At 46.4% G+C, this 16,933-nt stretch overlaps 1 protein-coding gene across 8 annotated transcripts in view; it reads right to left on the bottom strand.

Annotated features, from left to right (window-relative positions):
- GUF1 (GUF1 homolog, GTPase) overlaps positions 1-16,933 on the bottom strand; it is a 129,250-nt gene that overhangs the window by 77,388 nt on the left and 34,929 nt on the right. For all 8 annotated transcript variants that reach the window (XM_033946227.1, XM_033946245.1, XM_033946218.1 and 5 more), the window contains 2 exons: positions 12,162-12,365; positions 10,041-10,180 (listed from right to left, as the gene is read on the bottom strand). In XM_033946227.1, coding sequence (XP_033802118.1) covers positions 10,041-10,180; positions 12,162-12,365 — 344 coding nt within the window. The remainder of the gene's footprint in view (positions 1-10,040; positions 10,181-12,161; positions 12,366-16,933) is intronic.

Here is a 16,933-nt window from a genome sequence, read left to right as displayed (position 1 = left end):
AAAGGCTTTTGTAGCTGCTGTGTTTGAACCAAGTCATTATCTTTCTTCCTTGAGGTAAGTTCTCCATAGGTCAAAGTAAAAATCTGCACCTCCTGTGCGCAGAGAAATTCTGTGCATTGTGTACTCAGCACTAGCTCCATCTCCTCATGGTTAAATCTGTCATGCCTAATCTCTGTCTCTCCCTACAACTTTTGCAACACAGATTATATAATTCTGCCCAGCAGTTGAGTTGCCAATGAAACCCACTCCAGTTTTGATCCTGATCTGCAGTGGCGTACCTAGCATATGTGACACCTAGGGCCCATCATTTTTGACACACCCCATCTCTATGAAAAATATGATTTTTAGTAACAATCCACATATCACATAACAAAAGTGTACCTAGGAAAAGGCAGCATCTTAAACACTGCAGTGAGCACTAGAACACCAACATAAACATTGTAAAACTAAACAAACCAGATCCTGCACAGTCAATTGATCCTGTACAGTCGATGCTATCAGAAAGCCATGTCCATTTCATACACACAGACAGATACACCCTCGCCCAATATGGAATAATCACAAACTAAAAATAGAAATATGTAGAAAAAAGTTAAACTGAACTGCCAAGAAACCAGACTCTGCATACAATGCAACACCACGACACTACAAAAACAGTAATACATGTCCTCTAATACTGTGCAAAATATAAAGACAGTAGATGTAAATTTGAAAAAACTGATACATAACAATCACCACTTTACAAATTAACAAATAAAAATAAAACAAATAATGAGAAATAAGAAAATACCATTTTATTGGACTAATCCCCGTAAGCTTGGTCCTCATCCCCACAAACCACCTGATTCCATCCACACAAGCCTTGAATTGTTTTATATTGAACTTATTATATTAAAGTATAAAAAGAAACAATATTCTGTACAATTGTCAATTTATAAATCAGCGTCTTCTCCCCACTCTCTCTTCCCCATTTCCCTTCAGCATCCTCAGCCCACTCTCTCTCCACTTTCCTTCAGCGCACGCACATAAAAACAAGCAAGTAATTTTATATCATTTTCATTCTATTCATTCATAGAAATTAAAGTCTAAATAATGCCAGTCACATAACAAAACATGATTTTACAAAAATAATTCCTTGCACAGTCAAGCCTGCAAGGATTACTAGATGTCTTTCAGCAGCTCCCCTCCCTCCCTCCCCCTTACCTTCGTGGCCAAGTCAAAATGATCTACCAACAATAAAAATTTAAAAACACAAAGCACACTGTACACAGAGAAAATGTTGATTATCATTTATATTCCGCGGGTTTTCAAAGAGGTCAAGGCAGATGACTTTATGCAATGTCACCTCAGAAACAACTATACAAAAATAGACAAATATACCCCTTCCCTTTTTACTAAACCGCGATTGCATTTTTTAATGCATTTCTTTCTTTCTTTCACCCTACCCCCTTCTTTCTTTCTCTCTCCCCATGCCCCCTTTCTTTCTGTTTGTCTTTCTCTCTCTCTCTGTGTCCCATTTCTTTCTTTCACCCTGCCCCCTTCTTTCTTTCTCTCTCCCCATGCCCCCTTTCTTTCTCTATGTCTGTCTTTCTCTCTCTCTCTCCCCATGCCCAATTTTTCTTTCTTTCACCCTGCCCCCTTTCTTTGTCCCCCCCCTCTTTCTTTCTTTTTGGCTCCCTGTCTCCCCCCCCTTTCTTTCTCCCTGCCCACCCCCATGCCACCGCCATTAGGAAACATGCTGTTGCCACCGCCGCCGGGGAAAGGCTGCCACTGGTCATCGGAAACAGGCCAGCACCGAGTTCGCTTTGCTTCTCTTCCCCGCGGGCCAACCAACTCTCGCTGCCCAATGTCAATTCTAACGTCGGAGAGGACGTTCCAGCCAGCCAGGCAGCGATTGACTGGCCCAGAACATCCTCTCCGACGTCAGAATTGACGTCGGACGGCTAGAGTTGGTCGGCTCGCGGGGAAGAGAAGCAGGGAGGGAAAACTCGGTGCCAGCTTGTTCCTGATGACGGCAATGGCAGCCTATTCCCCGGTGAGTGGCCAGCTGTGCACCCCCTTGGGCCGTGCACCCGGGGCGGACCGCCCCTCCCCCGCCCCCCCTTGGTGCGCCACTGCTGATCTGTTTATGTCATTTATGGAACCTAGACCATAGAAGTCTGCCTAGCATTGGTCTTACTTCAACCTGTGAAACTGCTGTCAAAGCTCACCCTAGTTATGAGATCATTTAAGTTTTGTCTTTCTCTACTTAGTGATCCTGTTTTTATCCCATGCATTCTTGAATTCCATCACCATTTTCATCTTCATAACCTCCTGTGGGAGAGCATTCTAGGCATCCACCACCCTTTCTGTGAAAAAGTATTTCCTGACACTATACCTACGTCTCTTACTCTAAAAAAGATTAGTTTGCATATTAATATTTCTGTATCATATCCCTCCTAACCTCTAAGGCACAGGTGTCAAAGTCAGTCCTCGAGGGCTGCAATCCAGTCGGATTTTCAGGATTTCCCCAATGAATATGCATGAAATCTATTAGCATAAAATGAAAGCAGTGCATGCAAATAGATCTCATGTATATTCATTGGGGAAATCCTGAAAACCCGACTGGATTGCGAGGGAGGGACTTTGACACCCCTGCAGTCTAAGGTATACACATATTGAAGTCTTCAAGCGTCTTCTCAAAAGTCTTTTGGCACAAACCCCATATCATTTTTGTTGCCTTCCTCTGAACCGCCTCAGGTCTCTTGATATCCTTAGTGAGATACGGCCTCCAAGACTGTACATAGTTCTCCAAATGGAGCTTCACTGACAACCTGTATAAAGGCATTAACTCCGCCTTTCTTCTACTGGATATACCTCTTTCTATGCAGCCTAGTATCCTTCTGGCTACAGCCACTGCCTTGTCACATTGTTTTGATGCCTGAAGATCCTCCAACAATATCACCCCAAGGCCCCTCTCCTAGCCTGTGCTCTCATCCTTTAGCAAACAGAATTCTTTTGGGATTTTACACCACATGTGCATCGCTATACAGTATACTTCTTTGAATTAAAATTTTAACTGCCAAATGTTGAACCATTTTTCTAATCTTTTAAAATCACTTCTTTCTGGGGTATCTATGCTGTTGCAATAAGAAACTGTAAAGCAAAACAAGGGGAATTTTTTTTTCAACACTGAGGATGCAGAAAGAAGTGGAATCACGACACACAGTACCAGATAAGTTCAGAACCGCACATAAAAAGTACAAAGAATAGAAATAAGTCATTTATTTAAACATCCAGGGAAAACAAAGCAGCTGTACTGTACACAATACATGTTAAAAACATTAAAGAAATACGGGGGGGGAGGGGGCATAGTGCCAATGAAATGGTGAAACTGCAAATAAGAATCCAATATAGGGGGGTCACATGATGCAGCCTGCCTAGTTGGACGTGCGTATGGAGAGCTCCCGCTCCACTGAGAGAAAAATCGCGACTATATCTGCCTTTTCTTGCATCCCCCCATGTATTCTTTCCATTAACCTGCTCGGTAACTCCCTTGCTTCCCAGGGGCACCTTTGGGGGTCAGCTTCCGAGTTGGGTATGCCCATAAAAACAGCCTGCAGTGCCCGGGATAAGCCCTCGACTACTCCCTCCAAGATGGCGGTGGAACAAGCCACTTTCACTATACCAGCTGGGGACTGGATCACGGACATCACCAGGTCTGTGTCCGCGGCGTTGGCTGATAAAATAAAATCCAGTCGGCTGTGGACAAGATGCATGAAAAATTCGATTCCCACAGCTGACGTCTGACTGAGGTTGAGCAGCGAGTGTCCGATCAGGAGGACACGTGCACGGGCCTGGCGACGCAGATGGCGGAGCTTTGAAAAACGTTTCAGGAGCTGGCAGACAAATTGGAGAAGCAGGAGAATAGGAGCCACTGTAACAATCTGAGGCTCGTTGGGCTCCCGGAAACGGTGGCGGACCAGGAATTGTATACCATCTTCACCACCTGGCTGCTGGCCAAACTGGGTCTGCCTGAGGGAGCAAACCGCTATGGGTGTGAGAGGGCCCACCGCATCGGTGTAAAACCCACGGATGGGAGAAGAGTGAGAACGGCCATCGCCCGCTACACCAACTGGCGGGAGAAGGAGCTGATCCTGGAAAAATTACTAATATAAGAAAATCCTTCAAAAATTCTAACATTCAAATTGAATTAGATCAGAATAACCAAGATGTATTATTTTCAAAATGTTCAAAATTTAAAATACCTAGCCTTAAGGAGATTGAAATTACTCTTAAAACTCTGAATATCAAAAGCTCAAAAGCAGACCAAATACCACCATTTCTTCTCAAACAATACTTTGACATCTTTGGACCTTGGATTCAGGTATTAGTAACAGAAAGTTTAAAACAACAAACAGTTCCACTAGATTGGAAAAAATCATTTATTCGACCCATTCTTAAAGATAAAAATGCTAATCATGATGATTTGTCTAATTACAGACCAATATCCAACATTCCATTTTTAGCAAAGTTAACAGAAAAAATTGTCTTTAACCAGATTTCAGAGTTTGTTGAGCAAACAAATGTGTTACATCCCAATCAAACTGGTTTTAGACAACACCATAGTACAGAACATTCACTAATTGGTATGACAACTTCAATTCAATATTTCTTGGATCATCATCAATCGGTGCTTTTAACATCTCTTGATCTCTCAGCAGCGTTTGATACGATTGATCACCAATTACTCCTTGCTAGACTTCAAGCTATTGGGGTTACAGATGATGTTCTAGCATGGTTTACATCTTATTTCAGTAATCGCACATCTACAGTAATTTTTAATGATTCTTCTTCTTCAACTTCACAAATATCACATGGGGTTCCACAAGGATCTATACTTTCACCTTTACTTTTTAATATATTTTTGGCACCTCTATTGACATTATGTCAATCTATAGGATTTCATGTTTTTGCCTATGCTGATGATATACAGTTATTGTACCCCCTAAACAATAACAACATAAATGAAATTTTGACAATTAATGAAAAACTCGAGCAAATTCATCATTGGCTGGACAAAAACAGATTGGCCCTCAATATCAAAAAAACAAATATCATGCTTTTTCCTTGGAAGGAAAGTTTTTCTTTAGTTGCTCCTATTTTGATTCAAAATATTCCTCTTCAATTAGTTAAAAATACTAAAATTCTAGGAGTAATTTTTGATAATAAACTTAATTATCATGATCACATTAGTAGTATTGTTAAAACTACCTTCTATAGGTTGCGGAAAATTCGATCTATTTCTAAATTTCTCTGTCCCAAAGCACTTAATATTCTTATTCACTCTCTGGTGATGTCTAAAATCGATTATTGCAATTCATTATTTACAGGAATTGCTTTACAAGAAATTAAACGATTACAAATTATTCAAAATGCTTCTATTAAATTAATAACAAAATCTAAAAAATTTGATCATGTGACACCACTCCTTAAAAAGGCACATTGGCTTCCAGTCATTCATAGAATTACGCATAAATTATGTACAATTATTTTTAAAACATTAGAAAATAAGACTCCAGCATTTTTATTTAGGTTACTTATCCCATATTCAGTTAAAAGAACCTTACGATCTAGTGAACGGAACCTTTTATCAATTCCTTCGTTAAAAATTATTAGTACAAGAAGACAATTTATCTTCTCATGTACAGCTCCCCAGATTTGGAATGCGCTTCCCATGTTTTTACGGGAGGAGAAGGTGTTTGGGAAATTTAAAAGCGAATTAAAAACCTTTCTGTTTAAAGATGCATTTGCAAATTAATTAAATTTTTTTATAAAGTGTTATTTTAGTGAATTATTCTGCTTTTTTTGTTTTTCCAACTTCCTTTTGTATTTTCCCTGTATGTTCTTTCTTTACTATAAAAAATGTATTTCATCCCCTCTTACCTTTTGTTTATATTATAATTAATTAAGTGTATGTAATGTTTTTGTTTCCTTATGGATGTATATTTTATTGTACATCGCTTAGAAATCCGATTAAGCGATTGAACAAGCCAATTAATAAACTTGAAACTTGATCCTCCAGGCCTATCGCAAGGCAGGGGCCTTGGAATATGAAGGATCTCCCATGTGTTGGTCTTCAATGACTACTTGGTGAAGGTTGCGGCCCAATGCAAGATCATGGCGCCATTCTGCACGGACCTGCATAACAGAGGGGTGCAGTTCGCACTGGTGTCCCCGGCCAAGCTGCAGGTCTGGTATGATGGCGCGACCCACACCGTGTCTACGACTGAGGAGGCCAGAGCTTTGCTGGCGAAGATGCCTGCCTGAGATGGTCATTTGGGAACTTTTGCTTTTTATCTGCATTCCTTTTCCCGTTGGGCCGGGATTCTGCTCTGGAGGGCTTACGGGGACTGCCCGCGGACCAGGGATCTTTGCAGGATTCCTTTACTTCAACGGGGCCAGAGGATGGCCCACGGGGCTTGCTGTTCCTCGCTGCCCCAAGCTGCAGAGATCTGCTTAAAAGCCTTTTTCGCCTATCAGTTCTTGGGACGTCTAGAACAGTCCAGCTGTTATTTTGAGAGTCCCTGAGGGTTGCTTCACCTGCTGAGGTTCCCGGCTTTGAGACTTTGCCTGCCATTACTTGGGCTATCTGCCTGGACTTGTTGTTATGTTTTGGTTTTCTGAATTTAGCGGCCGGGGGGGCTGCAGGATTGGAGGTTTCTTGGGGAAGTGGGTGGGGGTTTTCCGGGTAGGCTGCGGGACTGTCTTTGGGATTGTGTGTTGGAAGGGAGAGCATGCTTTGGGGGGTAAGGGAGGGGGGCAGGGGGTTGGGGGATTGGGGGAGAGTGGTGTGTGAATGGGGAGGGTGTGTCTGTATGGGGAATGATTGTAGGGGATGTGTGGGAGTACCTTGGGAGCAGAGGCTGCGACTTTTCTTTCTTGGAGTGGTGGAGCTTGGCTGGGAGGCTTGGCCTGCTCCATTTCCGTATACCACTGCTGGTACTGTACCTGAGCTGCCTGTTGAGCCTGGCTGAGCCTCTCCTGATACTGAGGGGGGGTGGGATTTTCTTTCTTTTTTCTTTCTTTCTTTTTCTTTCTCTTTCCCCACTGTATCTTTGTTTCTGTCTCCCTTTGTTTTCTTTTGCTATGGCGGACTTGAAGGTGGTCTCATTTAATGTAGATGATATTCACTCTCCCATTAAGCGGGCTCGCATCCTGACTGGCTTACTTGCAGGAGACCATCTCACTCAGACTGAACATGCTAAGTTGCGGAAGAACTGGGATGGGGAAGTCTATTCCTCCACCTTTAGTGGGCGGCAGCACGGGGTGGCGATTCTGCAGCACAAACAGCTGCCCTTCACGTTACATAAACAACTTCAAGACCAGGATGGGAGATACATCATAGTTCTGGGGGAGGTGTGGGGTCTGAAAATACTCCTCTGTAACCTCTATGCTCCAAATGTCTATTGTCATTTCTTTTCCACAGTCCTTTTCTTAGTGTCAGCTTACCCTGAGTACCAAATGATCCTGGGTGGAGATCTCAATATCACAGCGGCTCCGGGGGTGGACTGCAGACCTCCAAGGGCTTGTCTGAAAGATCATGACAACAAGGGGGTGGGATTCTTGGTGCAACATTTGGATCTGGTTGATGTGTGGCGTGCCTTACACCCTTATGACTCTGAATTTACCTTTTACTCCCATGTTCACAAGGTTTATGCCCGGTTAGACTACCTTCTCCTTGATAAACGGCTGTTCTCCTGGGTTACTAAGTCCGTGATCACTGAGGCCACGATATCTGACCACGCGATGGTGGAGCTCACACTGACTCTCTCCACAGGCCGTAAAACATCTTCTTGGAAATTGTCCCCGCATTTGTACAATGATCCCGAGTTCCGGACCTTTCTCCGGGCGAGATGGATTGATTATCAGGCTACAAATGCTACTCCGGAGGTGGGACCGGTGTCTTTCTGGTATGTGTCCAAGGCGGTCATGCGGGGCCATATTATAGCATACTTGGCCGCTAAGCACAAAAAACGAGAGGGGGAGCTTTTGAAGCTTACTCAGCAATTACATGGGTTTCGTAGGGTGCACATAGCCAACCTGTCAGACTCGGACCATCTGGAATACAAGGGGATTCGGGGGCAAATAGAGGCCCTACTCCACCAGCGTGCGAAACAGTCTCTCTTTTACCAATGTTATAATCTTTATCGCTGGGGCGGTAAGGCGGGGAAACTTCTAGCTAACCTGGATCGCCCCTTTAAAAAACGGCTAATTATCACTGTTATTCGAGATACCAAGGGGAATCGGCACGAGGGGGAGAGGCAGATAGCCGATCAGTTTGTCCAGTACTACGAAGCTCTATAAGGGCGGCGGTCGTTGGACAGGGATGCCTTGGGTGCTTTCTTTCAGGATCTTCAAGTGCCGCAGCTGGATGCCAACCAGGCTGCCTCCCTGAGTCAGCCTGTCACTGTTGAGGAATTGAGGGCTTCTATTAAATCCCTCAAATTAACGAAAGCGCCCGGGCCGAGTGGGTTTGGTCCGGAATACTATCGGATTCTCCCAGACCTAATTGCGCAGCCCCTGTGTGAGATGTATAACACTGTGGCAGCGGAGGGGGGTGCTTTCCCGGATAATATGGCCCATGTGGTCTTAATCCCCAAGCCCGGCAAGAATCCGGATCTAGTGGGTTCCTTTCGGCCCATCTCCTTCTTGGACCAGGACATCAAACTCTTGGCTATGACATTGGCGACACGCTTGAACTGCTTTCTTCCTGCCCTTATTCATACTGATCAGGTTGGTTTTGTGCCGGGGCGCTATGCCTCTATGAATTTGTTGAAGGTCTTGGGTGCTATTCATGCTCGGTCGGGCCGGGGAGGTTTGGAGGCGGTAGCGGGTTTGGATATGGAAAAGGCATTCGATAGTATATCTTGGGAATACCTTTTCTGGGTCCTCGATCAGGGTGGCTTTCAGGGTTCATTCTTGGCCTGGGTGTCTGCTCTGTACACTAACCATAGAGCGCGCCTTTTGATAAATGGGGGACTTACGGCGGACTTTGGGCTGCAGAGGGGTACCCGACAGGGATGTCCCCTGTCCCCGCTTCTTTTTCTCCTGGCCATTGAGCCTCTGGCTGCTAAGATACGGCAGGATGTGGGTATTCGGGGGATTCAGGTTGGTGCCCAGGAGTGTAAAATTAGCCTTTTTGCCGATGACATCCTGCTCTATTTAGATCAGGTCACCTCCCACTTGCATAGAGCTTTGGAGGTGATCCGGGCTTTTGGAGCCCTGTCTGGATTGCAAGTTAACTGTAGCAAATCGGAGCTCCTATTGTTGGGGGAAGTCCCCCGGCATCTTGGCATGCTTTGCTGCTTATTCCCCCTATGACCAAGCCTATGCGTTATTTGGATATTTTCCTTAGTACTGACTTAGCTACTCTTTATACCGCCAATGTTAAGCGATCCTTGGGAAGTTATGCCAGGCTTGGCAGGAGCTACCGCTGAACATTCAGGGGAGGGTGGCCCTGGTCAAGATGGTTATGGTCCCAAAAATCTTGTACCCTCTGCAAACTATGCCACTTTGGCTTCGACGCCGAGACGAGCTCTCATTTAAAACAGCTTTATTTGGAGATCCAGGGCTCCTCGGATTGGGATGCTTAAACTTACCCTGGATAAATGTTTGGGTGGTCCTAATGTCCCAGATCTTCGGATGTATAATGTAGCTGCACTTTTTAGGAAGCACTTTGACATTGAACACTTTTCACCATTTATTGATAAGCTTACTATAAAATATGCTATACAATTTTGTGTCACTTTTTTTAATATATCCATCTTTCTGTTCTATTGAGGAATCCTGAGGAAGGCTAGTTCTGCTGAAATATGGACCATGTTGGGTCTCAATATTGTACATCACCAACATGTGTACAGCTGCTTTATTTTTTTCTGGATGTTTAAACAATTTATTTCTATTTTATGTATTTTTTAAATTTTTATGTGCAGTCCTGGACTCATCCAGGTTCTGACATGCAGACAGATAAATTGGATTTGGATCTGTGACAACCTTACCTGCAAACACCATTGGTTTTGCTGATTTAAACCCAGGTAAGGGCTCCACTGGATGCTTCTGAAGATACAAAGTGTCTCCTATTTGAGCTTCTTGTACATCTTTCATCCCTGCAATCACATAGCCAACCTGTCCTGCATACCTAAATAAAATTGGCATCAGGGTGTCAGTCTTAAGAAGGCAACTAATTTTTCAAAGTACAATTTGAATCTTTTTCCAGATCCCATAAAAAAAGCACTCTGCCTTATTTATGGTACCACAGTTTGCAAGCAAACTAAGCTACCTTAATTACCATAAGAGTCAAGAGATTCAGCACCAAAGTTAATTGGTTTAATACATAGTGGCACACAGCATACAAAAATGAATACTAAGAAGACTATTTGTGAAATTACATCAATTCAGAGATGCTTCTAAGAGAGAGCAATGCATAAGATTTACCACTACATTTGAAGCAGTGAAAAAGGGTTAGGAGAGCTTCCCAAACCAATCTCTTTGCCCCCAACATAGCATTCTGCATTGGCCTCTTTAATTCCTGGTAGTCTACCAACCCCCACCCCACCTCACCTTATTTTCCTGTCCTTGACGTTTAAAAAAAAATCCCTAGTAGCCCACCCACCCTTGACCCCTCCCAGTGTACCTGGGTAGACTAGATGGGCCATTTGGCCTTTATCTGTCATCATGTTTCTAAGTTTCAAGAGACAGGAGCAATGACCACTCACTCCTGCCTCCTTGCTACCATCCGACCCCGCACAATGCAACCTGGGATGCACCAAGCAGGATCAGCCTGATATAAGGGAATTTTTCCCTTATTTGGTAGTCTCTGCTCAGAATACCAAATAACGATGCACCACCCAGGGTCAGCCACCACTTTATTTTTCCCAGATAGCAGTGCAAAGACAGAAGTGAGTGGGCATTGCTCTTGCCCCTTTAAGGTGTACTGGAGGATGAGGTGTGCTGCTAGTAGGGGGTATGAATCAGATCACTTCTGTCCAGGGAGAAGAAAAGGGGGCCACTGGAATACCAAGGACTAAAGGGGCTGATTCAGAAAGCTATGCTGGGTGTAGGGGGTTTGGGCTGGGAGACAGACTGGGCAGCAGATTTTTCTTTTTTTTTTTTTTTAGTTAATGTCTCCCTTTCTGTTACTGTTTGAGTCAATCACCACACACGCACTGACAGGAAGGGGGGCATTTTAGCAAGAACCTGAAGATTACCGACACATTTTTAATGTAGCAGTAATTTGCATGCTCATCAATTACAGCTTTGCTGTAATATATTTTTCAGCTAATTTCACAGTAGAAGCTGCACGTCATTGTCTGCATTAGCTCCTGCCATTGCCCAATGCATAAAGTCACTCCTTTAGCCTCCTATAACCCCGATATGTTTATCATCCGCCCAGGCATACAGGCAGGCATCTTTAGACATTAATGAACATGCATATGTTTTGGATTTAGTGAGTTTCATTCAGGTATGGTAGGTATTTATTTTACCTGTCCCCAGACAGCTTCAATCTAGATTTGCACCCAAGGCAATGGAGGGGTTAGTGACTTATCCAAGATTATAATTAGTGACACCGGGATTTAAACCTGGCTTGACTGATTCTTACCAAACAAAGAAAAGTCATTTTTATATCTCAATAAAGGAACTTGGTTTGACATTGCAAGATCATTGTCTCGACCCCACTTTTATTTGTTTGGTGTGACTGATCTCCATTTCCTGGTGGTTCCCTCTTTTTTGGATTGATTCTCAGCCTGCTGCTCTAACCACTAGATTACTCCTCTGCTCTGATGCAGTATGGCTCGTATAAAACAGGCTACAGGCTGCGATTCTGATTAATAACAAAAATTTCCATTCTTCTGTTTTTAAAGCATTCCACCTCATTCCAAAATATAAGCCACACAGTAACAGTCTTATCTACAAGCCCGTCTGTCTACCTATTATTTAGTGAATTACAACCAAGCAAATGACCACCCAGTCTTGGAAAATAATTACGCTGATGCCAGTAGCGATATCAGCCAGAAATTAATGAAGCAATCATCTGGGTGCAGGGGTGGGGGGGAGCATAAGGTCTGTGAATCCATTATCTAATTGTGCTGAGGTTATTACAGCAATAATTTCTTACTTACAGTTTCACAGCAGGTTGTTCATTTGGTGTGAGGATCCCCACTTCATTAACTTCATAGCTTTTCCCCGTGTGAGAAGACACAATCTTCTGCCCTTTACAAATCTCTCCACCAAACAAAGCAATGTTAGCTACAATTCCCCTGTAGTGGTCAAAAGCGGAGTCAAACACCAGTGCTTTGAGCGGGTCACTGCGCTGTACACTGGGCCTAGAACATAGAGTGTAAGAAATGTAGCAAAGCAAGAGTGTAGTTTTAATTCAGTATCAAATACAAAAATGTGCATTTACACAGACCCACCAATCTATCTATCCATACATATACTGTATATCCACACACACATAAGTATGTGTATATAGACATAGAGATCTAGCTATATATTTTTACATACTTGCAAATTACAGGTATATGCTAAAATTCAGGCACTCCTGGTTAAACTATTAGTTTCATTAAAACCTTAAGGGGGAAATTCTACAAACGGCGCCTTAACATAAGTGCTGGTAGGTGCCCTATCGGCACCTATGTTAGTAGGGAAACACCATTTGAAACAGCAAATAACTTTAAAGGAGAAATTAGGTTCTTACCTGCTAATTTACTTTCTTTTAGCTTCTCCAGACCAGTAGAGGTTAACTTTACGAATGGGTATATATCTAATCATGACCAGCAGGTGGAGACTGAAAACAAAACTGTGGGACAGTATATCCTATCCCCTCTTCTCTATTTCCCTCAGTCTGCCGAATAGCCAAGCAGAACCAAGAACTGGAAAACAGAAAGAAAACAATACTCCGAACAGGAGTAACAATTAACATACCCAAAAAATGCTGTTGGAAAATGCAGAGGAGAAATACCCGAAGGAAAATGTCCCCACAGCTCGCCAGCTAAGCCAGCCGAGCCACAGCCGCTGTTCTTTAATTCTCCCCGGCCCTAGAAAAATACTAGAACCCGCAGCAAAACACAAAAAACTGCCCGCGCAACAGCCCGAACAACAACAACAACAGGGTGGGGACCTCTACTGGTCTGGAGAAGCTAAAAGAAAGTAAATTAGCAGGTAAGAACCTAATTTCTCCTTCTTTAGCACTCTCCAGACCAGTAGAGGTTAACTTTACGAATGGGACGTACCAAAGCAGTCCCTCTCACGGGCGGGACCCCCGAAGGGCCGATACCAGTACACGATCCCCCAACACCGCGTCCCGACGCGCCTGCACATCAACCCGATAATGACGAACAAAGGAATGCAAGGAGGACCAAACCGCAGCCTTACCAATATCCACTGGAGGCACGAGCGACGACTCAGCCCAAGAAGCCGCCTGACCCCGAGTGGAATGAGCCTTGAGAAACTCCGGAACAGGCTGCTGTTTCAGAAGATAAGCGGAAGCAATCGTCTCCTTGATCCAGCGCGCAATAGTAGCCTTAGAAGCGCTAGCTCCCCGACGAGGACCCGCCAGGAGGACAAAAAGATGATCGGACTTCCGGAATTCCTGGGTCCGCTGCACATAAGAGCGAAGGACCCGACCGACATCCATCTTGCGCAGCTGCCGTTGCTCAGAAGAGCCCTCCCGACCACCCAAGACCGGGAGAACCACTGATTGATTGACATGAAAAGGAGAAACAACCTTCGGCAGAAAGGAAGGAACAGGCCGCAAGACGACCCGCTCCCTAGAAAACTCCAAGAAGGGAGCCCTACAAGAGAAAGCCTGCAGCTCAGAAACACGCCTAGCAGCAGTAATGGCCACCAAAAAGACCGCCTTCAAAGTAAGGTCCTTCAAAGAACAGTCGTCCAAGGGCTCGAAAGGCGAGCGCACCAAAAACAGAGAGAACCAGATTAAGATCCCAAGAGGGAACCGAGGGCCGTAGGGGAGGCCTAAGCAACTTGGCCGCCCGCAAAACCCGAATCACATCAGGAAGAGCCGACAAACGCTGACCTGACACCAACCCTCGAAAAGCCGACAGGGCCGCAAGAGGAACCCGGAGAGAAGACCAAGCCAGGCCTCTATCCAGGCCATCCTGCAAGAACTCTAGAATGTTAGGCAGGGAAGCGAGAAAAGAGGACACTCCCTGCGCCCGACACCATTCCTCAAAGAGACGCCAAACCCGCACATAAGCCCGAGAGGTAGAAAGCCTCCGGGACCCCAACAGTGTAGAGATCACCTTGTCTGAATATCCCTTCTTGCTAAGGCGACCCCTTTCAAGAGCCACGCCGTAAGACAGAAGGGAGACGGGTCGAACATGGGAATGGGACCCTGCGTCAGAAGGTCGTCCTAGAGAGGCAGAGGAAGAGGATCCGCCACCAGGTGCCTCACCAGATCCGCATACCACGGACGTCGAGGCCAATCCGGAGGCACCAGCACCACCCGACCCGGATGGTGAACAATGCGAAGAAGCACTCTGCCCACCAGCGGCCAAGGAGGGAACACATACAACAGCCCCTCCATTGGCCATGGCTGGACCAGAGCATCCAGATCCTCGGCCAAACCGTCCCTGCGACGACTGAAGAAGCGGGGCACTTTGGCGTTGCCACCGTGGCCACCAGGTCCATCAGGGGCTGCCCCCAAGCCTGCACTATCAACTGAAACGCCCCGGCGCCGAGACACCACTCTCCTGGATCTAGGAAGTGACGACTGAGGAAGTCTGCCTGAACATTTTCTACCCCGGCTATATGAGAGGCCGAGAGGTCCAGCAGATGGGACTCCGCCCAAACCATGAGCAGAGCCGCCTCCTGCGCCACCGGAGTGCTCCTGGTGCCCCCTGACGATTGACATAAGCCACCGCCGTGGCATTGTCCGACAGCACTCTGACCGACTTGCCCAGCAAAAGGGAGTGGAAAGCTAACAGCGCCATTCTCATTCTCCATTCTCATTTCGCCATCCTCGTTCAATCCACCATCCTCTCCAGACTGGACTACTGCAACTCCCTCTATATATGCCTAACTAAGAAAAACCTCCACAGACTTCAACTAATTCAGAACGCCGCGGCCAAGCTTATTTTCACAAAAGGCAAGTTTGATCACGTCTCCCCTCTCCTCTCCAAGCTTCACTGGCTCCCAGTATACTCCAGAGTCCTCTACAAATGTGCCTGCTTATCCTTCAAGATTCTACATGGCATCCTACCCCCCGTTATCCCACTCCTTTGGAATTCCTCTAACCCACTCTCCTCTAGATCCTCCCAAAAACTGAAACTATCTTTCCCATCTACAAAAGGTATATCCCGCGCAGGAAAACTTGGAACATCCCTCCCTTTTAGAACCACAGAACTCTGGAACAACCTCTCATCCCCGCTCAGAAATGTCAGCTCCTTCCAATCCTTCCGTAAACATCTGAAAACTTGGCTCTTTTCAAAAATCTAATCACCCCTCGTTCTCTAGTACCCTGTTCCCTCCCTATCTTCTTATTCCCTCTCCTATATCCATCTTTGTAGTTCCTTTCCTCCTAACCTCTGTAAACCGTGCCGAGCTCTGCGCTTGCGGAGATGATGCGGTATACAAACCTAAGGTTTAGTTTAGTTTAGTTTAGTTTAGCGCCAGACGGACCGCTCTGGTCTCCAACACGTTGATCGACCAGGCGGCCTCCTCCGCGGACCAGGTGCCCTGAGCTGAGTGACCCAAACACTGAGCCCCCCAACCCAGGAGACTCGCATCCGTCAGGAGCACCGTCCACTGCGGGAGATCCAGACCCACCCCCTGAACCAGGTGAGGGGTCCGGAGCCACCAGCGCAGGCTGCCGCGCGCCAACCCCCGCAGGGGCACCGGAACATCCAAATCTTGCCTCTGGGGAGACCACCTCCGGAGCAGAGCATACTGAAGAGGACGCATGTGGGCCCGCGCCCACCTCACCACGTCCAGGGACGCCACCATCGACCCCAAGACCTGGAGGAAATCTCGCGCCCGAGGACACCGGGACGCCAAAAGCAGGCGAACCTGCGATTGCAAATTGCTCACCCGGGCCTCTGGAAGGAAGACCTTCCCCAAGGAGGTGTCGAACAGAACCCCAAAGTACTCCAGGCGCTGAGCCGGGACCAACCGACTCTTGGAAAGGTTGACCACCCAGCCCAGCGACCGGAGAAACTCCACCACCCGAGCCGTAACCCGGGAGCTCTCCTGCAACGACTTTGCCCGAATCAACCAGTCGTCTAGGTAGGGGTGAACCAGGATGCCCTCCGACCGCAAGGCTGCCGCGACGACCACCATCACCTAGGTGAACGTCCGGGGAGCCGTGGCCAGACCAAAGGGAAGCGCACAGAACTGATAGAGCCGCCCCAAGATCGCAAAGCGCAGGAAGCGCTGATGAGAGTCCCGAATGGGAACATGCAAGTAGGCTTCCGTCAGATCGAGAGAAGTGAGGAACTCCCCCGGCTGAACCGCCAGAATGACCGACCGCAGAGCTTCCATGCGGAAAGAAGGAATCTTGAGAGCCCTGTTGACCCCTTTCAAATCCAGGATGGGCCGAAAGGTCCCCTCCTTCTTGGGCACCACAAAGTAAATGGAGTACCTGCCGGTGCCCCACTCCGGAGGGGGCACCGGCACCACTGCCTTGAGATCCAGCAAGCGCTGCAGGGTCTGGCGAAAAGCTTGCGTCTTCCCTGGAGACTGACATGGAGAAGCGAGGAAAAGGTCCGGCAGAGAGCGGGCGAACTCCAGAGCATAACCGTCCCGCACCACCTCCAGGACCCACTGATCGGACGTGATCTCGGCCCACTTTGGGAAAAATTCGCGCAGCCGGGCCCCCACCGGAACCAAAGGGGGCGCCGGCAAGGAGTCATTGCGCAGGACGGGAAGCGGGGGA

The sequence above is a fragment of the Geotrypetes seraphini genome, chromosome 1 (assembly GCF_902459505.1).
Source record: "Geotrypetes seraphini chromosome 1, aGeoSer1.1, whole genome shotgun sequence".
Classification (NCBI taxonomy): Eukaryota; Metazoa; Chordata; class Amphibia; order Gymnophiona; family Dermophiidae; genus Geotrypetes; species Geotrypetes seraphini.
The sequence above is the reverse complement of the archived record's forward strand: the minus strand, read 5'-3'. Positions and strand labels throughout refer to the sequence as shown.